At 36.7% G+C, this 27285-nt stretch overlaps 1 protein-coding gene across 4 annotated transcripts in view; it reads left to right on the top strand.

The window, feature by feature from the left end:
* Nucleotides 1–27285, top strand: part of helz2a (helicase with zinc finger 2a) — a 125573-nt gene that overhangs the window by 22673 nt on the left and 75615 nt on the right. For 3 of the 4 annotated variants that reach the window (XM_069883696.1, XM_069883697.1, XM_069883695.1), the window contains 3 exons: nt 9376–9884; nt 12793–13422; nt 20333–21122. In XM_069883696.1, coding sequence (XP_069739797.1) covers nt 9376–9884; nt 12793–13422; nt 20333–21122 — 1929 coding nt within the window. Of the gene's footprint in view, nt 1–8904; nt 9229–9375; nt 9885–12792; nt 13423–20332; nt 21123–27285 lie in introns of those variants that run through there. The other variant, XM_069883698.1, reaches the window with a different exon arrangement.

Genomic DNA, 27285 nt, shown 5'->3' with positions numbered 1-27285 from the left:
GACCTTGGGGTACAAATCCATAGATTCCTTAAGGTCACCATACAGGTCGATAGGATAGTTAATAAGACCTATGGTATGCTGGCTTCATTAATTGGGTTCAGGCACCATGAGGTAATGTTGTAGGTCTATAAATCTCTGGTGAGACCACACTTAGAATATTGTGTTCGTTCTGGTTACCTCATTGCAGGAAAGATCTGGAAGCTATGGAGAGGGTGCAGCGGAGATTTACCAGGATGTTGCCTGAACTGGAAAATGTGTCTTATGCAGGAAGGTTAGCAGAGCTGGGACTTTTCTCTTTGGAGCGAAAGATGAGAGGAGACTTAATTGAGGTCTACAAGATTCTGAGAGGCATGGATAGGGTGGACGGTCAACATCTTTTTCCCAGGGTGGGAATAGGTACAAAGTGAAGGGAGGAAAGTTTAGGGGAGATGTCAAGAATAAGGTTTTACACAGAGAGTTGCAGGTACCTGAAATGCATTGCCAGGGGTGGTAGTAGAGGCTGCAACAATAGGGGCATTTAAGAGACTCTTAGACAGGCACATAGATAAAAGAAAAATAGAGGGTTTGGAAGAGAGAGGCTTTAGTTTTTTGTTCTTTTTTTGGTAGGTATATATGTGTCAGTGCAACAGTGTGGGACAAAGGGCCTGTATTGTGCTGTAATGTTCTTTGTTGTGTGAGGTTCTAATGTGATGAAGTTCAATCTAAAGAACAAAACATCATACTACATGATATTACAGCTGACAGATCAGATGAAAGGTCTGGAGTCCTACAGTATGTCTAATTATGAATAATAAAGCAGCCAATATGAGGAGGAGGCATGAAGACTGTCTCCATCCTCAACAATGGTCGGTCCTGGGAAAGATAAGGTTGAACTGCTTGCAACAATGTCCAGCCAGACTGGATGACCTATCTCAAAGAAGTCATGCAAGTTATTGAATCATAAAGCATGGTAATAGGCCCTCTGGCCCAACTTGTCCATGCCAACTGGTAGCCAGCCTTCTGTATTAATTCTGTCTCCCAGCAATTGGTCCACAATCTTTCTGCACAAGGCAATTTAACTGTACATCCAGATACTTCTTAAATCCTGTCAGTCACCCAGCTTCAACCACTCTCTCAGGCAGCGCATTCCAGATACTGACCACTCTCTAGGTGAAGAAGGTCCCTCTCACGTCCCTCCCATGTCTATTTCCCCTTGCCCTAAATCCATGTCCTCTAGTTTTATCTATCTCTGGCATGGGGAAAAATTACTGCAGACAACCCTATTTATACCCCTCCATATATTTTGTATATCTTCTTGGCAAAAGACTTTCCCCACCATAATCACCTTTGGACTTTCACCATCGCAATATTGTAAATGTGGATAAACCATAAATGAACATCATAAATAGTTCTGAAACTCTGGTGATCAGTTAAAAGACATGTTCCATGCATGTCCTACTGAAGCTTCTCCACTTGTACTACTGGGCCTTTGGCAAAACCTAATAAATACCTTGTCCAATTTACAGAAAATAGCACCAAACTACCATTTTACAATATCTTTTGTTGGGCTTCATCTTGTCAATTGACTGATAATGTGGAGACCAAAAGATAAAATCAGAAGACAGATTGACGTTGAATTTAAGGACTGTCAGTCAGAAATGTCTACTTAAGAAAAATTTGCGGCTAGAAATCCTTTCCTTGTGATAAAGAAGTGAAATGCAGGGATTTTGTGATAGTGTCAGGCAGAGACTTAAGGGTGCAGTATAACCCGTTGTACCACACAGTACATGTGTCACCCACACACAGGTTTGAAAAAAAAACACCCTTTTTCAGCAATTTCCAGCAAATTGAGAGGTTTGTGATGATGAAAAGAATTCTGGTGAGACAAATGGAGCTGGGGATGGGGATGATGCAGAGAGAACTATGGAGGGATTGGGGCAAAGGCTGGATATAGAAGTGGGATGAGAAGATCAAAGTGGGTTGAGAGCAAGATCAGGTCTGGAATGAGGACATGACTGTATTGTGGATATAATCATTGAAAATGACTGAAAAGATGATGGAATTTTGCTGAAGAGCTACTCAAGGTGTACAGGTCCATTGCTGGCCTGAGTTAATTGATGTCAGGAGACCTGCGGGAGACATATGTAAATTTGGAACACAGAACCAGGTAAAGAATCTGAAATGTGACGTGCTTCTGAAACTTGTTCTACAGCAAAGTAGTGATTGTCAACAAGACCTTTTATTCTGAATTATGTAATTTCTAATGTTAGTGACCAGCTAATGGCAGAAACTGGAATAAATTGCCATGGATATATGTTTCAAAATCAAACATATTCAATCATCTCAGCATATAAATTTGATTCTTTGGATTAATTGCAAGAACTTGATGCATCTTTTTCCTGTTATAAAAAGCATATGCTTTGCATTAATATTTCGTAGTTACAATATTGAAGTCTATATCCACACACAGAGTAATTTCATCAGTTCCTTTCCACCCACTTACTGTTCTGTAATATATTTTCTCTCTCATGCCCACCAACTCGCCCATATTTCTGCTACACGAGAGGCAATTTACATTGGCCAATTAACCTACCATATGATATGTGGGAGGAAATTAGATCAAACTTCGCAATCTAAGGGATTGACTGTGAGGTGGGAGCACTCCCTGATACATCTATTGTAGACTTATCTGGTCAATTCTTAATGTAAGGCTTTCCCAGTAATACTGCTCTTTGAGCATTCACCCACTCTGGCAGTGCAACTCGGATTGTTAATATTGGAGAGAGAATGAGATAAAGTTTGACAATGTGAAGCATATATTATGTTTACAACATGATGGTGCAACACTATAATGAAGAATGGATTGATGGAGAACTGAACTGACAAGCAATATGTTGGTGCATCTTTCCACCCAAGAATGTCATTCCCACTTTGAACAAATTTGGCAAGTTTAGAGAAGTGACTTGTTCCATGAGGTTCATATTGACAAAGTCAAGGTTTACATTGAAAAGCACAATTAGCCAGCATTTTAAAATACATTTAAACAATTTTTAAAATATATATTCATTATTATAGTTAAGAATGATAACTTCAAGTTTATTGTCATCTGATTGGACAAGTGCAATCCGATAAATCAGCGTTCTACTGTCCTCAGTGTAAAACACACCGACACACATATACAGGCAAATAATACATATGCAGGCCAAGACAAATAAATAAATATTCTCCGTGAATAGGAGAGTCTTAGATGGTTAGTGTGAGCTGTTCCTTTGGTCAATCAGCATTCTCACTGCCCGTGGGGAGAAGCTGTTCCCCTTCCTGGCGGTACTGGCTCTGATCCTCCTGCATCTCTTTCCCAATGGGAGCAGCTGAAAGATGCTGTGTGCGGGGTGCAAGGGGCCCTCAAAATGATTTTGCACGTGCTCTTCAAACAACGATCCCATAGATCATGTTGATGGGGGAGAGAGTCAAGTGATCCTCTCTGCCACCTTTATGATCCTGGCATGTTTGATTAAACCATCTGAAAATGCATCTAATGCTAAATATTTTTAATCAAAGTGTTTGCGAAATAATTTTTTTTTAGAAAATGTGGACTCCATATTTAGAATATATGAATTTGGATTTTAAGTCATTTTTTATTCTTGTTTGGATTGGTGAATTGATATATTGCAACCTAACCCACTTTGTTTGTAAAAACATTTTTTTTTGTGTATGTTAAGCTCCGAGGGGGGGGGATAGTGGGGTGGAGGGTGGGGGGGGGAGGTATAGTTTGATTTTTTAATGTATTTTATATCTGTATTTTTATAATTTTTACATAAACTTTTCAAGAAACAAAGACTGTGGCTCAAAAAATATATATTATTTTAGAACCTTCATACCAGGTGGTAATTTGGAATTCTTTCTTGAGGTCAGTTTCATATCTCTCTTCTGATAGTTATCAAGTGTCATTATTACAAAGTCATTTCAATAGAAAATTAGGTGTTCCTGTTATGCATACTGAAATGAGTGAATAAATGTGCAAGGAAATGGCATTGAGGTCTTATTCTGGAAAATATATGTTTAAAACAAACCAAGTATTATGTTTTTCTAAACTAGTTAAGGGAACACTACTAACATTGGGTTGATTCAAAGCTGCCTATTTTATCAAGCATAGATCTAAATGGTCAGGATAGAAGAACTATACTGAACTCTGAAGAATTCCTTGGCCATCCTCTTGCTATATCACTCTTTGAGGTAAGATAGCAATTGTATTAAAATAGTGTATAGAGTGACATAAAAGAAAAAAAGTTTGGCCATAAATCAAGGGGTTGGAAGGTTATTGGCGGAGAGTGGGAGGTTTGAACTAGTGGAGTTGTTCTAGTGAACCGGTGCAGACTCCAAAGGCCAACATGACCTGTTTCTGCTCCGTAAATGGTTATATGGTTTCTATGGTCAATTCGCCACATCTAATTAATCTGAAATGACTGAAAATTACTTTTAGAAATAGACAGAATTATTTTTTCTTGTGCTTAAGGTAATTGGCCAGTTTCTTTGTAAGTTTAAAGATAAATTACTTTTGAAACCTTTTAAAATGTGTATTCCTTCTGCTATTATTAGCCCACTTCCAGATGGCTTTGAAAGCCTTCCTCGCTGTCCTCTATACCTCTAATATTTGAGTCATCTGCAAACTTGCTGATCCAATTTACCACATTATCAACCAGATTATTGATTTCGATGACAAACCACAGTGAGTCCAAATACTGATCCTTGAGGCACACCACTAGTTACAGGCCTCCAGTCAGAGAGGCAATCATCCTCTACCTCTCTGGCTTCTCCTGTAAACCTAATGCCTAATTTACTTTACTAACTCACCATGAACATGGAGCAACTGATGTTCTGAGTTTGTGAGAAAGGACAGGCATTGGACAAAACATAAATGTAGCCAGTTAGAGGGTTTGAAATGTTTCTATTTCATTGCTAGGAGTATTAGGAATAAAGGGTTATTAGAGCATGGATCAGTATGTAGAACTATGATGTTGTGGCTGGAGGAAGGGCAGGATTGGCTGATGCAGGTACGAGGTGTTTTAAAAGGGATACAATGGGAGGTGGGAGAGGGAGTAGCATTACTGGTCAGGGATAGTATCACAAGTATAGAAAGGGAGGATGCTATAGAGGGAATGACCACTAAGTCGACGTGGGTGGAAGTCAGAAAGAGGAAGAGAGCACTCACTGTTCTGCGAGTGGTCTATAGGCCCCCAATTAGCCCTCAGGACACTGAGGAGCAGATAAAGAAGCAGATTTTGGAATGGTGAAAGAAATACAGGGTTATAATTATGGGTGATTACAACTTCCCTAATATTGACTGCCTAATATTGACTGGCACCTCCTGACTGCAAGAGGGATAGATGGGGCTGAATTTGTCAGATGTGCAGAAGAAAGGTTCCTGACACAGTCTGTGGACCAGCCGGTGAGAGGAGAGGCCACACTGGATCTAATTCTGGGTAATGAACCTGGTCAGGTGGTAGACCTCACTGGGGGAGCATTTTCTTGAGAGTGATCACAACTCCTTGAGATTTAGCATGGCCATGGAAAAGGATAAAAGCAGACAAAATGGGGACGTGCTTAATTGGAAGGGTTAAATACGATGAGATGAGGCAGGAACTAGTGTGAGTAAATTGGAAACGGATGTTCAAGGGAGAAAGGACAGAAGTAACGTGGAGCAAGTTTAAGGCCCACTTGATCTGGGTTCAGGATAGGTTTGTCCCACTGGGTCAAGGAAATGATGGTAGGAAAAGGGAACCGTGATTGATGGGTGTGACAGCTGGTCAAGAGGAAGAAGGAAGCATACATTAGATACAGGAAACAGGAAGGACTCATGAGAAGTATATGGGAGCCAGGAAGGGGCTTAGGAAAGGATTGGGGAGAGCTCGAAGGGGGCAAGAGAAGCCCTTGGCATGCAGAATTAAGAGGAACCCCAAGGGTGCGTATGTGAAGAACAGAAGGATGACGAGAACGAAGGTGAGGCCACTAAAGGAGAAGAGAAGCAATGTGCCTGGAGGTGGAGGAGGTTGGGGAGGTCCTAAATGAATATTTTGATTTAATAGTCACAAGAGAAAAGAACCTTTATCAGGGTGAGGTTGGAATAGAATAGGCTTATGTGCTGGACAATGTTGAGATTAAGGAGGGGGTAAGTATTGGATTTTCTTAAAAACATTAAGATTGATGTCCCTGGGACAGCTGGGGCAGTAGCTATGATCTTTGAATCATCTTTGGCCGCAGGGGAAATGCTGGAGGATTGGAGAATAGCAAATGTAGTCCTCTTGTTTAAAAACAGGTAATGGGGAGAATCCTGGGAATTACAGGCCGGTGAGACTTGCGTCAATCTATTGAAGAAGATTCGTAAGGATAGGATCTTGAGCATTTGGAGAAGTCCAGTCTACTCAATGATAGCATGGCTTTGTGAAAGGAAGATCATGCCTCACGAGCCTAATTGATTTTTTTGGGAAGGTAACAAAAGACATTGGTGAGGGTAAGGTGGTACATGTGGTCAACATGGATTTTTGTAAAGCATTTGATAAGGACCCCCATGAGAGATTCATTCAGAAAGTCTTGAGGCATGGGATCAGTGGAATCTTGGCTCTGCAGATGATAAATTGTCTTGCAGGTAGAAAGCAGAGAGTAGTAGTGGAAGGAAAGAATTCTGCCTGGAGATTAGTGACTAGTGGAGTGCTGCAGGGACCTGTTCTGGGACTCCTGCTCTTTATGATTTTTATAGATGACCTGTATGAAGAAGCAGAAGGATGGGTCATAAGTTTGCAGATGACACGAAGGTTGGAGGAGTTATGGATGGAGCTGAAAGTTGTTGAAGTTACAAAAAGACATAGGATGCAGAATTGGGTGGAAAAGTGGCAGATGAAGTTCAATCCAGATCAGTGAGAGGTGATGCATTTTGGAAGGACAAACCAGAAGGCTGAGTACAGGGTTAATGGTCGGTTACTTAAGAGTGTGGACGTACAGGGGGTCGAAATCCATACATCCCTCAAGGTGGCCGCACAGGTTGATAGGATAGTTAAGAAGGACTATGGATGCTGGGATTCATTAATAGGTGGATTGAGTTCAAGAGTAGAGAGGAAATGTTGCAACTCTACAAATCTCTGGTGAGACCACACTAAGAGTTTTGTGCTCATTTCTGGTCACCTCATTTCAGGAAGGATGTTAAAGGTATGGAGAGGGTGCAGACGATGTTACCTGGGTTGCAAAATAAGTCTTATGAGGCAAGGTTAGCAGAGCTGCGACTATTTTCTTTAAAGCATAGAAGAATGAAAAGAAACTTAATAGAGGTCTGCAAGATTATGAGAGGCATAGACAGGGTGGACAGCCAGTGTCTGTTTCTCAGGGCAGGAATAGCAAACACCAGAAGACATGAGTACAAAGTGAAAGGAGGGACATTTAGGGGAGACATCAAGGGTAAGTATTTTACACAGAGGGTTGTGGATGCCTTGAATGCCTTGCTTTGAGATGGTGGTGGAGGCTGAAACATTAAGGCATTTAAGAGACTCCTATACAGGCACTTGGATAGAAGAAAAATAGAGGTTTATGGGGTAGGGAGGGTTTAGTACTTTTTTTAAAGGAAAATATGGGTCTGCACAACATTGAGGGCCAAAAGGACTGCAGTATGTTCCTGAATAACCTTGACAAATGCCTTACTAAAGCCAATACAGACAATATCCAGAGAATTTCCTTCATCATCTTTTCTGGTAACCTCCTTGAAAAACTCTACAAGGTGAGTTAAACATGACCTACCACACACAAAGCCATACTGACTATTCCTAATTAATCCTTGACTATCCAAATATTTGTATTTCTGATCTCCCACAATACCTTCCAATATCATACCCATGACTGATGTCATGCTCACTGGCCTATAATTTCCCAAATTATTTTTAGAGCCTTTTTTAAACAATGGAACAACATGAACTCCATGCTAATCTTCTGGAACCTTACCCCTGGTTAAGGACATGTTAAATATATCTGCTCAGCTCCTGTAATTTCCGTCTAGGTCCAAGGGAGTACCTTGTCAGACCCTTGGGGTTTATCTCACTGCTTGTTTGCCTTGCTTCCATAGACTCTGTGCCAGCTTCCTAGGTAAATACAGATCAAAAAAAAATTCCATTCAAGATCTCTGTTATCTCTTTTAGCCCAAATAATAGCTGACCACACTGATCTGTAAATAGAGAAATTTTGTCACTTACTATCCTTTTGCTCTTTTAAATTCCACATTGGTTATGCCACTTTTGGACAAACTGAACAAAAAATAACAGCAGAATGTCTATCCTAGTATTTCTCTGCGTATATGACTTTCTATCCTCCTTTGAAGGCCTTGTTTTTTTTTTGTTGTGTGAACTGAACCATAAATGGACAATTTTGTGGAAATTTTAATTCCATACCTTTTACATGTCAACCTCTTTTTTTCCTTTCAATTATTTCTTTTCTCAATCATATATCTTAATATTTCCATTTCTAGTTCAGATTGCATTTGATAATTAAAGTTACTCAACTGGTCAGATTGCAACTGTGGGAAGAGAAATGGAGCCAAGGATTTAGATTGAAGACCCTTGATCAGAACAAAATCAATTTGAAATGCTGGTCCAGATCCTCTTCTCACACATGTTGCGTTACCTGCTGAAGGTTTATGTTTTTATTTTAGATTTGCAGCTTTTAAAAAATTTGACCTCGTTCCTGTGAATCACCTTGGGATCTCGTTACTATTTTCAAGATTTCAACTTATTCTTCTTTTCATTCAGAATTATGACACAATCCCTTCTGTTATAAAATCCAATGTTTGTTTCATTTATAAGGATTAAATTCATTATTTTACTTAAAATTTAAGCTTAAAATATTTTTAATGATGTAAGTGAACTGGAATTTATCAATTCTTCCTCCAAGTGAAGGGTACAAAGATTAGAAAATCCTATAGAAGCAAATTGACAACCAGTTAAACTGCGCATGTCAAAACTATCAGGTATTTAAAACAAACTGAATGTTTCTGAATGTCAATATGACAAATTATTAAAAGTTCTTAAAATAAAATGAAAAAAACGTTTGACAATATTTTTTAGCAGTGTTAAATAACAGAAATTAATTATTCTTATTTTGTCCCATCAACGTGTATGGGAAAACATTCCCAGTGCCAAGTCCACACTGAATCGGAATGCTTGGTCAATCCTTGCAACTCTGCATTCTCCCAATGAATCCAACTAGTTCAACAAGGTGAATTATTGAACTCAACTTTGGGGCTTTGTTTTTTGCATGGATATCTTGAAGTTGATCAGATTTATGAGAGCTGTTAAAAATTGAAACTTCCAAATGTGAGTGGAATGGGAGAATATTACTGATGTCATTCTGTTGCCTTTGCAGAAAGAATTGTTGAACGTTGCTCTGCTCAAGAGAGAACCTGGTGCCAAATTTTCACTGGAAGGAGAAAGTTTACCGAAAGACTGCTCTTGTGCTAAAGGCAAAACATTCCAATTATCCAAAACTTTGTATCTTATTGTGGTCTCATTTGAAGCTGTGAATATGGGAGTTTATGAACAATGGGTTGTTTTTGATTTTGGGAACCGACCTCTACTTGTAAAGAAGATTTATATTGGTAAAAAGGATGTTTCTCAAATACCTAGTAGCCCAACTAATGGCTTCCAATTCATCATGCTGGAGAGATGGCACAGTGGCAATCGAAGGATAATACCTTGCGTGGAAAGAAACAAACAGGAGCGGCAAGTGTTACTGAAATATAAGCCCCCAGCTATATCATTGGAATATAAGAACAAAGAGGTGACCAATGTTCCCATCTCACGTGCAAATTACAAAGAAAGAATGCACAAATTCCTGTACCAAGAGGAACAAGCAGAAGCTGACATAGTTTCAAGGTACAGTACCTATGAAGAGAGCTTTTGAGATAGAGAAAAAATGTTTCCCTGCCATGTTCAAATAGAGCTAGAATTAGGCATAGAAGAGGGTAAATTTCAATCATGTAAGTGGTCTGAAATATTCTCTCCCCATAGTAGCTCTTGCTCAACAATAGGACTGTATATATCACCTATATAATCATGCATCCTGATACAGCGTTCTGCAAATTCCTGCAAATCACTAATCTTGTCAGCAGATTATTAATATTATTTCAGCTTTTATACATATTAACTTTAACATTTTACTTAGTTTTATTTCTTTTTAAACTATTTTTGTTGATGTTATAAAGAACTTATACAAATAAAGAAAGTTCAATTCAAAAAATGATTCAATAAAATTTCACAGAATAAATGAGACATTCAGTATATCACTAACATACATAAATTGTAAATCATATCCATAATTCTTCTCTTAATAAAATATTTTAATTTTATTTAAGGCATTAACAATAGAACATCTCAATTATACAATATTCCAATTATATTTAAGATATTTTCTCAAAATATGAACTAAATACAACATGCACATTCTTAATAATGTATCAATCATAATTGCCAAAAAAACCCAATCTAGGGGGGGGATAAAATAAAAGAAACAGAAGAAGAAATTATAATTTCTTTTCAAGGTAGTTATAAAATTTCCCTTACTTAAAAAAAGGGAATTTTCAATTCTCTCCCCTTATCTTCTCCTTCTATAATCTAATCAATTTATAATTCTCAATTAAACAAAACAATTATCAAAGAAAAAAAAGATCCCCATTAAATCAAATCCCCTACCTCTAAACAAGGTTATCTAAAAAATCAAATGACATCAACTGAGAACCAGATAGCACAGCATCGGAGCAACCAAACTCCTTAATTCTTTAGCTTATGATAATTCATTAAATGGGCCCACATCCTCTGGAAGTTTGTATTTATATATTTAATAGCATATCTGATTTTATCCAAACTTGGGTAGGACATGATATCACTTAACCATGTGTGTGTGTGTGTGTGTGTGTGTGTGTGTGTGTGTGTGTGTGTGTGTGTGTGTGTGTGTGTGTGTGTGTGTGTGTGTGTGTGTGTGTGTGTGTGTGTGTGTGTGGGTGAAGTATTGCCTTTCCATTTAATCAAATTTGCCCGCCTAGCTATCAGAGAAGTGAAAGATTAAATTTGCTTTTGAGTTGAAGTCAGTAAAACATCATCTTCTTGAGAAAATCCAACAAAAGAAATTAAGGGGCAGAGTTCTACTTTGAGCTTAAAAATCACCGATAAAGTTTGAAAGATGTTTTTCCAAAATGTTTCTCAACTAGGGCAAGCCCAGGACATATGAATCAATGAAGCCTTAACAATTCTGTATTTATCACATAGAGGATTTATCTCAGAATAAAAACAAAGTAGTTTGACTGAAGACATAGGTACTTTATGGACCACCTTGAATTGCAACAAGTAATGTTGTATTAATCTGATTAGAAATAGAATCCCAAACCTAATCCGAAAGTGATACATTCAAATTGTTTTTCCAATCATTCTTGATCTTAACTAGTGAGGCTATTCTTAAGACCAGCAAATTAAAAAAAATATTGAGCCTCTACGAGAGAGCTTTAAGTCCAAAAGTAAATTGAGAATATTTGTCTCCGGAATTTGCCAAAAGTCAGGGATCTTTGATTGAATAAAATGTCTAACTTGTAAATATCTAATTTATATTTGATCACCAATTGTTCAAAGGAAATAAAATTGTTTTGAAATAAAAGATCTTTAAACCATTTAATATGCCAATCCTTAAAAACAGTGTCTAATGAAGAAGGTTGGACATAATCGAGAAAAACTCTGAAATCAAAAAAAACTTTTAAATTGTGCCCATATTCTCAAATATTACTTTGTTTTATTTCTCTAATTACATTGGATATTTCAGAAATAGAAACCTGCACATTCTGGAAGTACAGTACTTAACAGATCAGGCAAAATAGAACACAGAACATTACAGCACAGTACAGGCCCTTCAGCCCACGATGTTGTGCCGACCTATATAAATCTACTCAACAAACTAAACCTTCCCTACCTCACAGCCATAACCCTCTATTTTAAAGCTAAACATGAAATTTATTGCTTGTTCTTGAGCTGCTGTATTTTTAGATATAATAGTTTGTGTTACACCTCATACTTTGCATCTGAAAGTATTCATGTTTCCTTCTGCTTGCCACACCTACTCAGAAGTGTAAATGACTCTTTTTAATTGTCAATTCAACCATCCTTTTCTTTGTAGCATGCTTATATAATCTATATTGCTTTTGTCCATCTTATATTTTGATAAATTAAAATCCTAATTCCCTTTCACCTCAAGAGGTCTGACAAACTGTCCTTTTTTCAGATGCAAGTAAACTTTGCTTCAACCTTAAGTCTTGATGAGGGGTCATCCCGGTGACCTTGTCCATAAAGCAGTCCAGAGCTACAGTCCAGCCTTCCAGGTTTGTCTTGCAGACAAGACCTCTTGTAATTACACCACTAGGTCACCAGGGGTCATCCCGGTGACCTTGTATATAAATCAGTCCAGAGCTACAGTCCAGCCTTCCAGGTTTGTCTTGCAGAGACAAGACCTCTTGTAATTACACCACTAGGCCACCAGGGGTCATCCCAGTGTCCTTGTCTATAAAGCAGTCCAGAGCTGCAGTCTAGCCTTCCAGGTTTGTCTTGCAGAGAGACAAGACCTCTTAGAGTACAGATTAGTTTATTAAAGCTGTCTTATACTCGCACTGCTGGTGTGGTTATTGTCAGTACATGATGCGTAACTGTAAATTGGCCGATGTGCACACAGCTGTAAACAAAACTCAAATCAAAAGTTTGGCATGTTGATTTGATGAAAGATAATTGTAAAATTTCTCTTCGACAGACTCAATCTACAGGTGACCATTTCAATCACTGATGTATTGATGGAAACCTCAGAGGGACTGAAGATTGCTCAATCTGGAGAGCTCTTTGCTCTTGTTCCAACACCCATGGCTCTAACTAATTCAAATGAAGGTTACCTGTTTAAAAGAGCGGTTAAAACAGTGCTGTTAGCTCCAAACCCTTGCTCCAACAATGTTGTGTATGAAGCTGCCATTGTGCAAGCAGCGAGCACTGAACGTCACATTGGTCTACAGCTCTCATTGCGATGCAACAATGAACTTGGCTTTTGCAAGGGGAGCTCCTGCAATGTAGAGATTCAGTTTCAGTTAGACCGACTTGCATTTTGCTTCAGGCATCAAGCTGTGGACAAGCTTCCAAATGAGCAGATCATCTTTCCAGACTTTACCATCTCTTCCATTCCTCAGTGTACTGATGCCATTCCAATAGGAAACCAAAAGCAGCGAGATGCTATTGCCTTCATTACTGGACAACCCTGTGGAAAGAGAATAGTGCCCCCTCTTCTAATTTATGGTCCCTTTGGAACTGGAAAGACATTTACCTTGGCAAAAGCAGCAATGGAAATAGTGAAGAAACCAGGAACAAGGTTGCTTTTATGCACTGAAACAAACAGGTGAGTGAACTGGTTTGCTTTGTTCATATTTGATTTTAGTAGGAATGTACAGAAATTGTTTAATTGATGAAAATTTTTTAAAACTTTAGCGTAACATTCTAAACCATCTCTGAACTTCTAAGTTTTGTTTTTCATTCAGACTCAGTTGGTATTATTGTAAATTATAAATAATATGCAGAATGACATTTCAATGAGAAATGATTGTTTATTATTGTTAAAAGTACAATCAAAAGACTAAATGACACAAATGATGTCTAAAATTTCTTGTGAAACCCAAAAGTCTGCAGATGCTGTGATTGTAGTAAAAGCACAGAAATGTTGGAGGAACTCAGCCCGTCTCACAGTGTCCATAGGAAGTAAGATAATATAATGTTTCCTTCAACAAGGTGTGAGCAAAAAGCAGGCAGGGTCAGGAAAAGGGAGGAATTTTATTGCTCTCGAGGGCACACTGCACAAACAAGACATGGCGATTTTCCCCACGTCCAATTTTGAATGATGGTGGACAATAATATAAATAATGGGAGCTTGAGGTTCAGTGAACAGTTCCATCCTTTTCATTAGTAGACTCCAGGATGTGCAGGAAAGTTGAAGCTGAAGAACTTGCAGCTATTTTCAGCATATATTGTTAAGTAAAAAATCCATCTCAATCTCTCAAAAGTCCTCCATTTCAAATGCTGGATAGTCAATTAGATGAATGAAGTTAACAATGATTAAATTATTCAATGTTTCCAGAACCACTTACAATTCACAAGGAAGGATATTCTATCATAACTTTCATCAGGAGACTAACATTTATTTTGGGAATGAACTCGTCAACACATCTGATAATTAATTGGGTGTAAATTGGGTGGCACAAACTTGTGGGCTGAAATGGTCTGTTATTGTCTAAAATTTTTTTAAAATAAAAAATTAAGTTCACTTTGAGAAATCTGATCATGGGTGTCTATAGAGAATGCTTTCTGTAGCTATTTATTATACAAAAATCGTGGTTTACCATATATTAAACACACATTCTTGCAGGTTGGGCTGTATGAGGCCATCTCCAAGTGACCAATGTCCTGAATTCCCTAGGGATCGGTCACTTTTAAATCAATTTCTCCAATTTCTGACCCAAAATCTCACTCTATCACTGTTTAGCCTTTTCCACTATTTACTCTGTCTCGGAAAATGGTTTGGTTATTGGTGATTTGGGTTCAGGTGAACAAAAATCTAAGTTTAATTCATTTAATGTATCAAACCTTTTTTTATTTTCTTTTGGAAATAGATGCAAAATTCACTCACTGAGTAGTCTCAGTATGAAACATTGAGTGTACAGCTGGGCATACTAAATTATTTCCATAAGTGAACATACATACAATTGTGGTTTCATAATACATCCCCCTCCCCCACACACCCACATTTTCCCTTCTTGAGCTGGAGCAGGTATCTCTTTCAGCCTTTTGAAATAATTTTTTATGGCCATGTTGTTTCTTGATACAGGACACAGGTTTCACTTTACAACCCATAATTAATAGTTGTGCGATGACCAGAATGTGTCAGAGTTCCATCCAAGGTGGATTTAAAAATCCTGCCAATATCCCACCAGATGGAGTCTTCCTGCACTTTCCTGATCTCATCAATTTGTGTAGTATTTTGTGTTTGGATGTGATAATGCTATTGTAACTTCTTAATATGTTTTAAGAAACTGCTTAGGAAAAATGGCTAGGCTTTCTTTGGAGAAATTGACGTTGAAATATGGTTTAGGAGGTTTACAGCTCCCCAATTATATGAAAGCAGCACAGTTGAGATTCATTAATGTATGAGTTAAATCATGTTCCAGTGTGGGTAAATAGAGAACTTGATAAAATAGGAGAAACTGTTCCACAACGTTTTATTTATAAATGGAACACAAGATTGTTAAGAGCAAATAAAGAAACACCCATGATGAAACATTTAATTGAACTTTGGAATAAAATTGATAAAGAGATTGGAGGGAGAGGTTTAATGTCTGGATGAACACCTTTATTTCAAAATAGACTTTATTTTCTATGGAAATAAATTTCTAAAAATCTGGCAAAATGATGGTATTAAGAAAATTAAAGATTGCTTTGAAGATGAGAAATTTATTACTTTTAGTAGAATAAAAATGTAAGATATTGGAAAAGACAAAATTTTGTTATTGTCAAGTTAAGAAATTTTTTGTGAAAGTTTTGGTCAAGATTTAGTATTACCAGCAAGGAAAAAAGTAGAAATATTATTAAGTAATAGAGATGTAAAGAAACTTATTTCAGAGATGTATAAATTATTACAAAGGAAGGCTTGAAAAAAGGAAGTTCTTAAATCAAGACATAAATGGGAGGTGGATTTAAATAAGCAAATAGATCAACGTAGATGGATTCAGATATATAGAGAGAGTCTGAAAAGTACAATAAATGTGAGATATCGGTTAGTTCAATATAATTTTATTCATCAATTATATTTGAACACCACAAAAGTTACATAATATGAATTATATTTATTCAGATTTATGTTTTAGATGAGGTACTTTTTTTTTGCATTCAGCAGTGTTGCACAATTAAACCCTTCTGGCTTGATTTGGGTAATTTATTAGAATGAATCACTGGAATAAGATTCTCTCAGGATGTTAGAAGAATTAACCCTAAATTAAAATTGCTTTGGCAATAGCTATAAAATGTATTGCTATAACTTGAAAGTCAGATAGTGATCTGGGAATGGACCAGGTGGTATGCAGAAGTTCAGAGTTGTATTCCACTTGAGAAAATTACTTACAATTTAAGAATTATATATCATTTTTTGTGAAAATTTTTTGTGAAAATTACTTACAATTTAAGAAATATATATCATTTTTTGTGAAAATTTTTTGTGAAAATTTTTTGTGAAAATTACTTACAATTTAAGAAATATATATCATTTTTTGTGAAAATTTTTTGTGAAAATTACTTACAATTTAAGAATTATATATCATTTTTTGTGAAAATATTTACAAACTGTTGGTATTAAAATTTAAATGAATCTCCAACATTCCCTTTCTTCTATTGCTCTCTCTCTCTCTCTCTCTCTCTCTCTCTCTCTCTCTCTCTCTCTATGCTTCTGTTGTGGTTTTCTTGTCCCTTTTTCTTTTTTTGTAGTTTATAGGGGGTTGGGAGATTTAGAGGAAGTTTTTCTTTCTTTTTTATGTATAAAATACCACATGTATTTGGATTAAGTTTGAATGACTGTGATAAGTTTGTTCAGTGGTTTTATATTAAATAAGATATATAAAAAATAAACTCTGCTTAATATCACATTCACACAGGTTCAGTGCGAGCCATGCAAGCTCCTGAACATTAATGTTTTCACTTAGCATCAAGGGTAAAAGAGGTAACTAACTTTAAAACCCTGGCATTTCTAACACTTCTCATACAACTCCATATGTCCATCCTGAGTTTGATTCATTATAAACTAACTTGGACTCCCACTGATAATAACTCTAACTTGACCAAACAATAACCATGTTAAATTGTTTTAGTTAACTGTCCCAGTTGTAACAAAACTCATTTTAATATTCATTTCATGTCAAAAGCAGTTCTTAACTGTGACAAATCAAAACAAATCTGACCAGCTGCTAGTTTACAACTCCAAAATTTAATTAAGTCAATAAAGTTAAAATTTATCTTGAAAATGCAAGCTCTTAATATTTAATTGGCTATACAAGAGTATCCTCTTGTCAAAATAGAACATACCAGTCTTCAATTTCAAACAGTGTTTTCTTCAACCCAGTGTGTACACAAGCTATTGTTGGAGTCACCACAGTATGAAACCCTTTTGTCTTTAGTTCATTGATCTTTTACCTTCATTTGATTAACATTTCATTCATGCATATTTTATCAAGAATCAGAAAGTTAGTTGGAAATGCAAAACGAAAAAAGTATCTTGTCATTGAAAGCAACATTTAACATTGACCCAGTCACCTCAAACTATTTCCTAGAAAAAAATTCAAAATTGTTAATTTTTTGAGGGACTTTTTTTCAGAATTAAAGAATCTCATATAATTCACATAAAAAAGAATTCCACTTGACCATTGAGAATTCAGTTTATGTATTTGAACATTAATTTTTTTATGAAGAAAGAAAGAAAAAACCCATCAAATAGGGAAAAATAAACTTCAAAATCCAAACTTGTGCTTTTGTTCTTGAATATTCTCTCTCTGGTCCTATATCATTTATCCTATTTGCATCATTATTTTTAATTTCCAACATTATATACAATCTACAGATCTCCAATTTTAGATAATTTCAGATAATTCCATCCCAAGAAGGACTCGGAAGAATCTGTTCCCATGTGGATAAATGTCATTTATAATTCATTGCAAGTTCAAGTTGATTCTGATAATGAAAAAATATTGAGCTATACAATGTACACTGTACATACACACCAAAATTCCTACTTGTTGCATGTGAACAGGTACTTCATATAACAAGACAACAATGGTATACATACATTGAATTAAAAATTGATAATAAATTCAAAAGATAGATAATAAATATTCATAGTTATCCAAGTACAAGAAAAGAATTGCTCTGAACCTGATGTACTATGGAAAAATCAAGTACATAACAATGTGATCACCATGCCTTTGATTGTACTAACTTTATCTCAATTGGGATTGTTTTTCTTTCTCAATCCTGGATCAATTAATTAATCTTTGATCCTTTGAAGGAAACGTGGTTCAGATTTCTGATTTATTGTCAGAATATTTACATGACATCAAATACAACCCTGAGATTCTTTTTTCTATGGACGAGGCTGAATTACCACTAATTGGTAGTGCAATAAAAAACTGCACAACGTACACATGTAAAGAAATAAAGAACCGTCAGCAGGTAACGAATATAAACAACCTGCAATACAGAGAGATTTAAAAAAAAACAATAAAGTGCAAAAGTAAGAGTCCTTAAATGAGTCTCTGATTGAGTTTGTTGTTGAGGAGTCTGATGGCATCTATACCTCTTTCCTGATGGCAGCAGCAAGAACAGTGTGTGTGTACTGGGTGGTGTGAGTCTTTGATGGTTGCTGCTGCTCTCTGATGGCAACGTTCCCTGTAGATGTTCTCGATGGTGGGTAGGATTTTGCCTGTGTCCATCAACTTTTACAGGCTTGACACTCGGGGGTATTGGTGTCTCCATACCTGACCGTGATGCAGCCGGTCAGTACATTTTCCTCCACACATCTGTAGAAATTTGCCATACCAAACCTCCGCACACTCCTGAGGAAGTAGAGGTGCTGACGTGCTTTAGTGTGTTGGGTCCAGGAGAGATCCTCCAAGATAGTGACTCCCAAAAATTTAAATTTGCTCACCGTCTCCACCTCTGATTTCCCCCAGTGATGATTGGATTGTCTACCTCTCGCTTTCCTTTCCTGAAGTCATCAATCAGCTCCTTAATTTTGGTGACATTGAATACAAGGTTGTTGTTGCACCATTCAGCCAAGTTTTCAATCTCCCTCCTGTTCGCTGACTCTTCCCCTTCCTTTATACAACTCACGACTGTGTACATACATTGAATTAAAAATGTATAATGAATACACAAGATAGATAGAGAATGAATATTCACCATGTCTTTGATTGTACTAACTTTATCACAATATAGTATTGTGATCTTTTTTTCCTTTCTCGATCCTGGATCAATTCATTAATCTTTGAACCTTTGAAGGAAACTGGTTTTGCATTATGTTATGGCCATTATCACTTCTTAGCATTTTTGCTGGGGAATTCTGGATTTTTCAGTACTTTCTAAACCTATGAAATGGGTTTAATCCCAGCATCAAATTGAGGCACATCATGGTTAATGCTGCTCCATTACAGCTACAGAGGCTCGTGTTTGATCTTGACCTCGGATCTGTGTTTTGGTTTCTAGGTTGAAGGGATTATTGTGAGAGCCAGCACAAATTTGAGAGGTGTATGGCCTCCCATGCTGTGAGAAAAGTGAAATCTGCAACCTGCATTTTTAGAATCCTTGGGGATGAATCTTTGTTCTTCTCTATTGATGTTGTGAACTGCCAGATTACAGGGGTTCAGAAAAGGAAACTATGAATTAATCTCCTTCTGCTGCTAGTTCGTTCTAAAAGCTCATCACATGCAATTTTTAGTCAACTTTGGTTTATCATTAGATAAATGCATTCTTAGTAGATGTTTAACAATATTTACTCATGGGAAAAATGTATTTACTGACCCTATTTCTCTTTATGCCATGCTATTTAAATAGTCTGGAGATTTCTGATTTATAGATTCACATACATAGGGGCCTGGGGAAAGGCCAGACTGTCATTGCAGACTGTCGCTGTCTCATCTTATTGGTTCCTGCTCACTGCTGCTTTAGAGAGATCAATCAAACTCTTTACCTGGAAAACAAAATTTCATCTATTGCTTCTCCAGCTCACAAGAACACAAAGACCATTGCTGGGATTACTACTCTATAGGCTATTCAGAGATTCCACACATGTAATATTGCACAAAATAGTGACATTCCTGGCAAGCTGCTATCAGGACTGAGGGAACTGTTCTTGTCCAATTTGCCCATCTATATCTGTGGGAACATTCTCCCATCCTGTTCTTATCACTAGATCATCCTCCATCAGTTTGAGGATTGTTGCTTATATAATATCCCTTCAACAGCTGATTGCTGTCATCACAGCTGCTCTGCTAAGCAAGCCAGTCGAGAGCTATTTGCATTTGATGCATAAACTGACATTGCCCTGGCGAATTTCACAAATGAAATCTTTATGAAACTTTTAGATGACCTAAAATACTGTTTTAACACTAATAAATGAAAGGAAAACAATTTTTAGTTGAGAAACATTCAATATCTGTTATCCCAGATAAAATGCTTGGATCTAAATAATGAGCTCATTCTTATCTGCCTTCTAATTTCAGTGCTGCAGACTTGTACGTCAAGGATTATTTTCATCAATACGTCTGTTCCGAAAATCCTGAAGGAAGACCCCTGCGACTAAAATATGTCAAGCAGAACTCGATTCATACCGACCCGGTCACATTGAAATACTGTTTACTTTCAAACAATTCCTTTATTGCACCTGACAAGTGCACCTTGGAATCGTACCGTATCGTCATCACCACCTGCATGGAGGCAAAATTGTTCTCAGAACTCGATCTTCCCCTTGGATTTTTCACACATATCTTAATTGATGAAGCTGCTCAGATGTTGGAATGCGATGCACTAATTCCATTGGGCATTGCAGGAAACGAGACTCGTGTTGTCTTGGCAGGAGATCACATGCAAGTGACGCCAAAGCTTTTTTCTGTTGAGGATAGTGAGATGGCAGACCATACCTTACACAACCGCCTGTTCCAATATTACATGAGAAGCAAACATGAGAATGCAGCTAAAAGCCGCATAATCTTCAAGGAAAACTATAGGTCGGTGAAAGAGATCATTGAATTTGTGTCAGTACAATTCTACATGAGACAGACCAAAGTGATTCAAGCAAGTGGAGACATTCAATGCCACCCCAAGTTCTATCCTCTAATGTTCTGGCACGTTCAAGGCAACAGCAGTTACAACTCTTCATATTTATCTTGGTACAATGAGTATGAAGTTCTTGAAGTTGTGGCAAGTGTGGAAACTGTTGTGCAAAACTGGCCCATTGAATGGGGAACTGTGGAGCTAAGGGAAATCTGTGTTGTGTCGACTGAAAAATTTCAGGTAACATTGATTAAAATTACATACTTTTTTAAAAACTTTATTTATTCATTCAAAAAACAAATAATATATGACATATACAGCAATTAAACATGAACATTTTATATATATATAAAAAAAGAGAAAAGAAAAGATCCCTCCCCACTTCAGCCAACTCTCCTAAGGAGAGCCATAATAAAAGAAAAAAGAAAGAATGTTTAAAAAAAAAGTTAAATATACATATTAAAATCTAATCAATATAAATTGAAATGTAAATATGGAACAGGCTTGCTTAGCAGAGCAGCTGTGATGACAGGGATATTCAAGGGCTGTTATACTCGGAATATAATTAAAAAATTATAATTATCATGCGAAACATATGTAATTTTTTCCATTATTAAACAATATTTCATCTCATTATGCCACTTATTAATATCAATCATATTTGTATCTTTCCACGTACTAGCAATACATTTTTTCGCTACGGATAAAGCTAAATATACAAAAGCAAGCTGAAACTTATCTAATCCCAAACCTTTCAGAGGTTGCAAACTACCCAATAAAAATACTGTTGGATCTAAAACTATTTTAATCTTATACAGATATTCTAAAAACGATTAAATTTTCTTCCAAAAAGATTGTATATGTTTACATAACCAAACAGCATGAAAAAAAAGTTCCAATCGTATCACCACATCTAAAACACAAATCTGATTCATTAAAACCATATTTTTTTTAATTTTTGAGGTGTCAAATATAATTGATGTAAAAAATTGTAATTAATCATTGCATAATGTGCATTTATAAATCTAGTTACACGATCATAACAGATATCTAACCAATCATCTTCAGAACAAATAAAACCAATATCCCCTTCCCATTTAATTTTAGATCTATCCCAACCCTTTTTATCCATACCATCCTGTAATATTTAATACATAAATGAAATATACCCCCCTCTCTGGTACCTTCATAAGAAAAGTCTCAAATTTAGTCATTTCAGGTAAAATCATATCTCTACCAAACATACATTTTACCAAAGATCGAATTTGATAATAAAGAAATAGATTTCTTATCAATACCAAAATCTTCCCTCATCTGATTAAAAGATAAAAACTTACCCTCTTTAAAACAATCTCCCAAATTTTTCACACATTTAAATCTCCAATGCAATAGACTTTGATTATGTTTTGAAAAAGAAATAAGTTGATTATTATACAACGGAGTCAAAGCCAATTTTAAAATTACATACTGATATAACTTAATAACCTGTCAAAGGACAAGGCTCCCTTAAAATGTACTTCTGAAGTAGTTTTAAAATTTTGAACATTTAAGAATATTTGGTGGCAATAGATGCCTTTCTGGAACAACCCAATTTACACTGATTTTTGTGAAGAAATACGCACACATCCAGATGCAGCCAATGGCAAAGGGCAGAGTTTGTCTTATTTTGTAAATTCTGCCTTCACTGCCAATCTTTAAAAATGTGGGCAATTGTTTCAAAGGCATGGCCACCCATTTACCAAGGCTGACATACAGGCACAGAAGGATGCTCAGAAACACACAGAGATGCTGGAGGGACTCAGCCAGACTCACAGTATCCATAGGAGGTAAAGATATATACCGGTGTTTCAGGCCTGAGCCCTTCTTTAATACCTTGGTGATCAGAGTTAGGAACCATTTCCCTGCTCTAAAGAGAGGGCATTAAGCTACATGCAAAGATGCCAAGATGGCAGCCATATTTGTCTAACAGACAAGTTGTCTAACAGACATCCTAGTACAGCTTTATTCTGTAGCCTGCCCCATTGAAAGTCTGATTTGAGTTCGTTGAATAAGTTATAGTGCACTGGTGAATTGACACTTGTGTCATCCTGACCCATTGCCCAAATTCCAGCATAAAAAGAACGAACCTCTGTGTCATCCTTGGAGATTTTCCCAGTGAGCCAAAGGCCAAAAGGGTGAAGTAAAGTATTTAATTATCATTGTTGTTAAGCTATTCCTCCACTGCCTGGTAGATTTGCAGTTCTCAGATTTTTGATAGGTTAAAAAACTGGAATAATGCAATGGTGAAGGTAAGTGGCACATGATGTCACCATGTTCACCCTGTATTTCAGAGCAGATGGTGGTTTAAAGTGGATATTGAGTTGTGAGAGGATCATTAAAGCATGTAGATAATATTATCAATCATTTCAGCCCCATTATTGCCCTCGATGAGTCCACTGATCATTCCAATAGGCAGTGCTGTAATCTCTTTGGGTTTGAGAATGTCCAGGCATCCCAAGGGCACCTCGTACAGGAGAACACCACTATTTGAAGACTCCCTTCCAAGCCATTTGCTACTCTGGCTCAAAAATATATTGTTTTTCCATAATATAAGCAGGGTGTACATTCTGCAACATCCTACCCAACAACATTGTTGGAGTACTTTCTCCAAATGGACTCTGGCAATTCACTGGCAATCAATCAAGAAACATGAAGTCTTGCATCATCTGCTCAAAACCCCACGTTTCCCTGTTATTAATTACAAATAATTCTTCACTTTTTCCAGTGACAGATTCACTTTCTGTATTACTCTCAGAGCTTGATCTTGCCAATCTATGCACTTCCTTTAAAAAGAGCAGGATGACTTGAGGAAGCGCACGATAGCTTTAAGAAGGCTGATCGTGTTTCAAAGTCAAGATTTCATGAATAACACCACAAGCACCTTTATGGGGAAAAACATGCTAATGAATTTGCAGAGGCAGATGGAATCCTGGCTGAATTGCAATAACTGGTCTGAATTGATCATAGATAGTAATTCCAAACATGGCTGATCGTTTAAATAGTTCAAATAAGATCTCATCTCTGTTCAAATGATCTAACCACTACACTGGCCACACTCTTACCGGCCTACTGCAGGGGGGCACTGTACCTGCATGCCAACAACACCCAGGTGAATAGCTGTCACTGAGATAAGAGGGTGAATAATTTTCCCTTGATTCTAACTATAAATTCCAGGCCATTTTTTTTTAGCAAGGAAAGGATTTGCATAATGACAAACCTAATAATTCCAAGAAACTGCACATCATTTACTGCAGTGAAAAATACTTCCCCATCAATTTTTAAAAAGTCTGAAATTTGCAAGGAACACATGATTTGGCCCCCGGCCCCTCCCTGCCTTTTTTTTCTGTAGATGTTTTTGGATGAAGTGTAGAATAAATTACATGCAGACTAAAGTTTTCCCCAAAGGGTTTCTGAGCTCAGAAGAGGACATTTTCTATATTGCTGTGTCCTGCAACAAGGATCAACATTGTTTCCTGAAATTGCCAAGTTTGAGCAAACATTAGATTTCCTACTGTTTGGTGTTTTGATCAACTACAGATATATCATGTTGATGTTTATTTTGTTATAGATCCACGTCACACAACACTAAGCTTCTAGATTTATTAGACATCTGTTCATACTCCCTTGATTGAAATAGTAATAAATTAACAAACATTCAACTTTCCTAATATAATTTAGGAAAAGCATTGTTTTAGAGAGAGCCCACAGACTCCTTAGCAGCTTTTCCTGAATCACATTGAGGAAATATTTCCATAATGTTGATTGATGCAACAATCTTAAGGCCAATGTCTAAGCAGGTCAAGTTCAGGTAAAGTCTTCCAAGTTTGTGATTCTTCTCAGAGGATTATTGACCAGATGACCTGTCCAGATCTTCACTGTCTGAAGTGAACAGGTTGAATTCTTTATTTTAGAATTCAAAACAATCTATTCATTATATTTCCCTGTGAGTCACATGATGGGATTATCCTGCAATTAAGAAATTGCTAACAGAGTTAATTAGCATAGTAAATTATTGTTGATTCAGCAGCCTTGGGATATTGGTGATGCCAAACTGCCAAGATTTATGCATATTCTGTGCTGTTCTATTAATAATCCAGCACACTTTAATTCACTTTCTAAAGATATTACTTTTTTTTTCCAAGAAATCAGGCCCCAGTGAATTTAAAGGGAATGAGAGAAAAAAAAATAACCATTAAGTTTCAGGGATGCATGGGAGGGAGGGCCTGGTAAAAGTTTAAACAGAGCACAAGAACTGGGGTTCTGATGAATTTCAAGGGAAATCAAAGATCAAAAATTCGAATGGATTGAAGGGATGATAGGAACTGGGGCTTGGACAGGTGAGCACAGGAACTGGGGCCTGGTGAGCAATGGGAACATGAAACTAGGGCCAAGGTGAATCATAGGGAGCATTTTCCCAATCACCATTAGTGTGTGTTAATCGGATAATGTGGCATTAATTGTGCCTGATCTAGACTTTGCAATTTGCATAGGAGGGAAATATCCTGCCGATTGTAACTTCTTTGGCTTGGCTTCGCGGACAAAGATTTATGGAGGGGTGTGTCCACGTCTGCTGCAGGCTCGTTGGTGATTGACAAGTCCGATTCGGGGCAGGCAGGCACGGTTGTAGCGGTTGCAAGGGAAAATTGGTTGGTTGGGGTTGGGTGTTGGGAAAAACCCAACACCCGATTGTAATTAGAATCAGAAATATACCAGAAGAGATTAGCAGTCTTCAAAAGTTTGGAACAAGGACTTGTGGTTAATTTACATGGATCTAGCCATGTAAATATTGGACAAATGAACACAAATGTAGATAAATGTATTGGTGACCTTAATAAAAGCTGCCAAATGCTTGACAAAACATTGAAAAATTGAGAGCCAATGAGAAGATTAGAAAATTGTTTCAAAAAACAGTTTGATTGCTTTTTTATAGGTCTAATTGACATGGACATCCACTTTATTTAACTGCATTCCATAGTCCACATGGCGGAGGTGCATAATGCATTTATTGGATGTGCCAATCAACTAGAGTTTCCTGATAGTGTGAATATTTCTTCTTTCTCTGTTCCTGCTCAAGCCCTGCCCTTTAATTAGGGTTAGGGTTATTGTAAGGCTTCTTTGGATGCAAAGTTATTTGTAATATGCCAGTCCATAATGTCTCGACACCTTGGTTATATTGTAATATAGGGTTCCTTGATTTGCTGGTCTTCTTCAACTCATAGCTCTCTAAAATAGAAGTCCACGTGTTGATTAGAATTGATATCAACTCAGTGGATTTGAATAACCTGTGGGCAGTGTAAATGTAGTAGTTTTCCTACTTTTTCAATCTTTTTATTAACATTTCGTAATATACACAGCATAAAGAAAACAGAAATAACACAATTAAAATGGTCTGTCCAAGTCTACATGGTAAAGTATAATATAAATTATGTGAAAATGTGACATATTAGAAATAATTATCCTAACAAAAGGAATAGAGATAAAGAAATATTTATAATATACGTATATAAAAAAGCAACCAATCTACTAAAAAAAATTGAAAAAAACAACTGAGGATTTGTTGAATAGTTGAAAACATCACCTACAGATCACAAAAACAGCAAGAATTATATTACGTCTAGAAAGGAAGAGTTAATTCGTAGAATAATGCCAATTATATCCCATGAAAGTCATCAATAAATGGTTTCCATGTTTCTTCAAATTTAGTAGTTGTATCTAAAGTACAATTTCTGATTTTTTTTCTAGATTTAAGAAAGACATAACATGAGAAAGGCAGTGAAATAATGTAGGAGAATCGGAGTCTTTCCATTTAAGTAAAAAGGCTCTTCTAGCTGATAGTGTAGAAAAAGCAATAACTCGATCTGCAGAAGTAGGTAAACAACCTACATCTGTAATCCCAAAAAGAGCAGTTAAGGGGTTCGGTTGTAATTGAATAACCAGTATCATTGATGGAGTTTTAAAAATATCTTTCCGAAGTTTTTCTAACACAGGACATGACCAAAACATACGAGTCAGTGAAGCCACCTCAGTATTGCATCTGTCACAAGTAGAGCTCGTATGAGGAAGGATGTGAGCTAGTTTATCTTTAGACATAGAAACTCTGTGAACTATTAGGATAGATCTTCAGAGATGCTGACACCAAGGAATTTGAAGTTCCTGACTCCTTGATGAGGACTGGTTTGTGTTCTCCTGGTTTCTCATTCCCGAAGTCCACAATCAATTCCTTAGCTAACGTTGAGTGCAAGGTTATTGTGACACTGTTCAACTCGTAGATCTATCTCACTCTTGTACGCTGTCTGTGATTCTGTTGATAACTGTCGGTGAATTTGTAGATGGCATTTTAGTTTTAACTTTGAGGGCAGATGGT

Source organism: Narcine bancroftii, chromosome 6 (assembly GCF_036971445.1).
Source record: "Narcine bancroftii isolate sNarBan1 chromosome 6, sNarBan1.hap1, whole genome shotgun sequence".
Taxonomy (NCBI): Eukaryota; Metazoa; Chordata; class Chondrichthyes; order Torpediniformes; family Narcinidae; genus Narcine; species Narcine bancroftii.
This window is presented reverse-complemented; position numbering and strand designations above follow the sequence as displayed.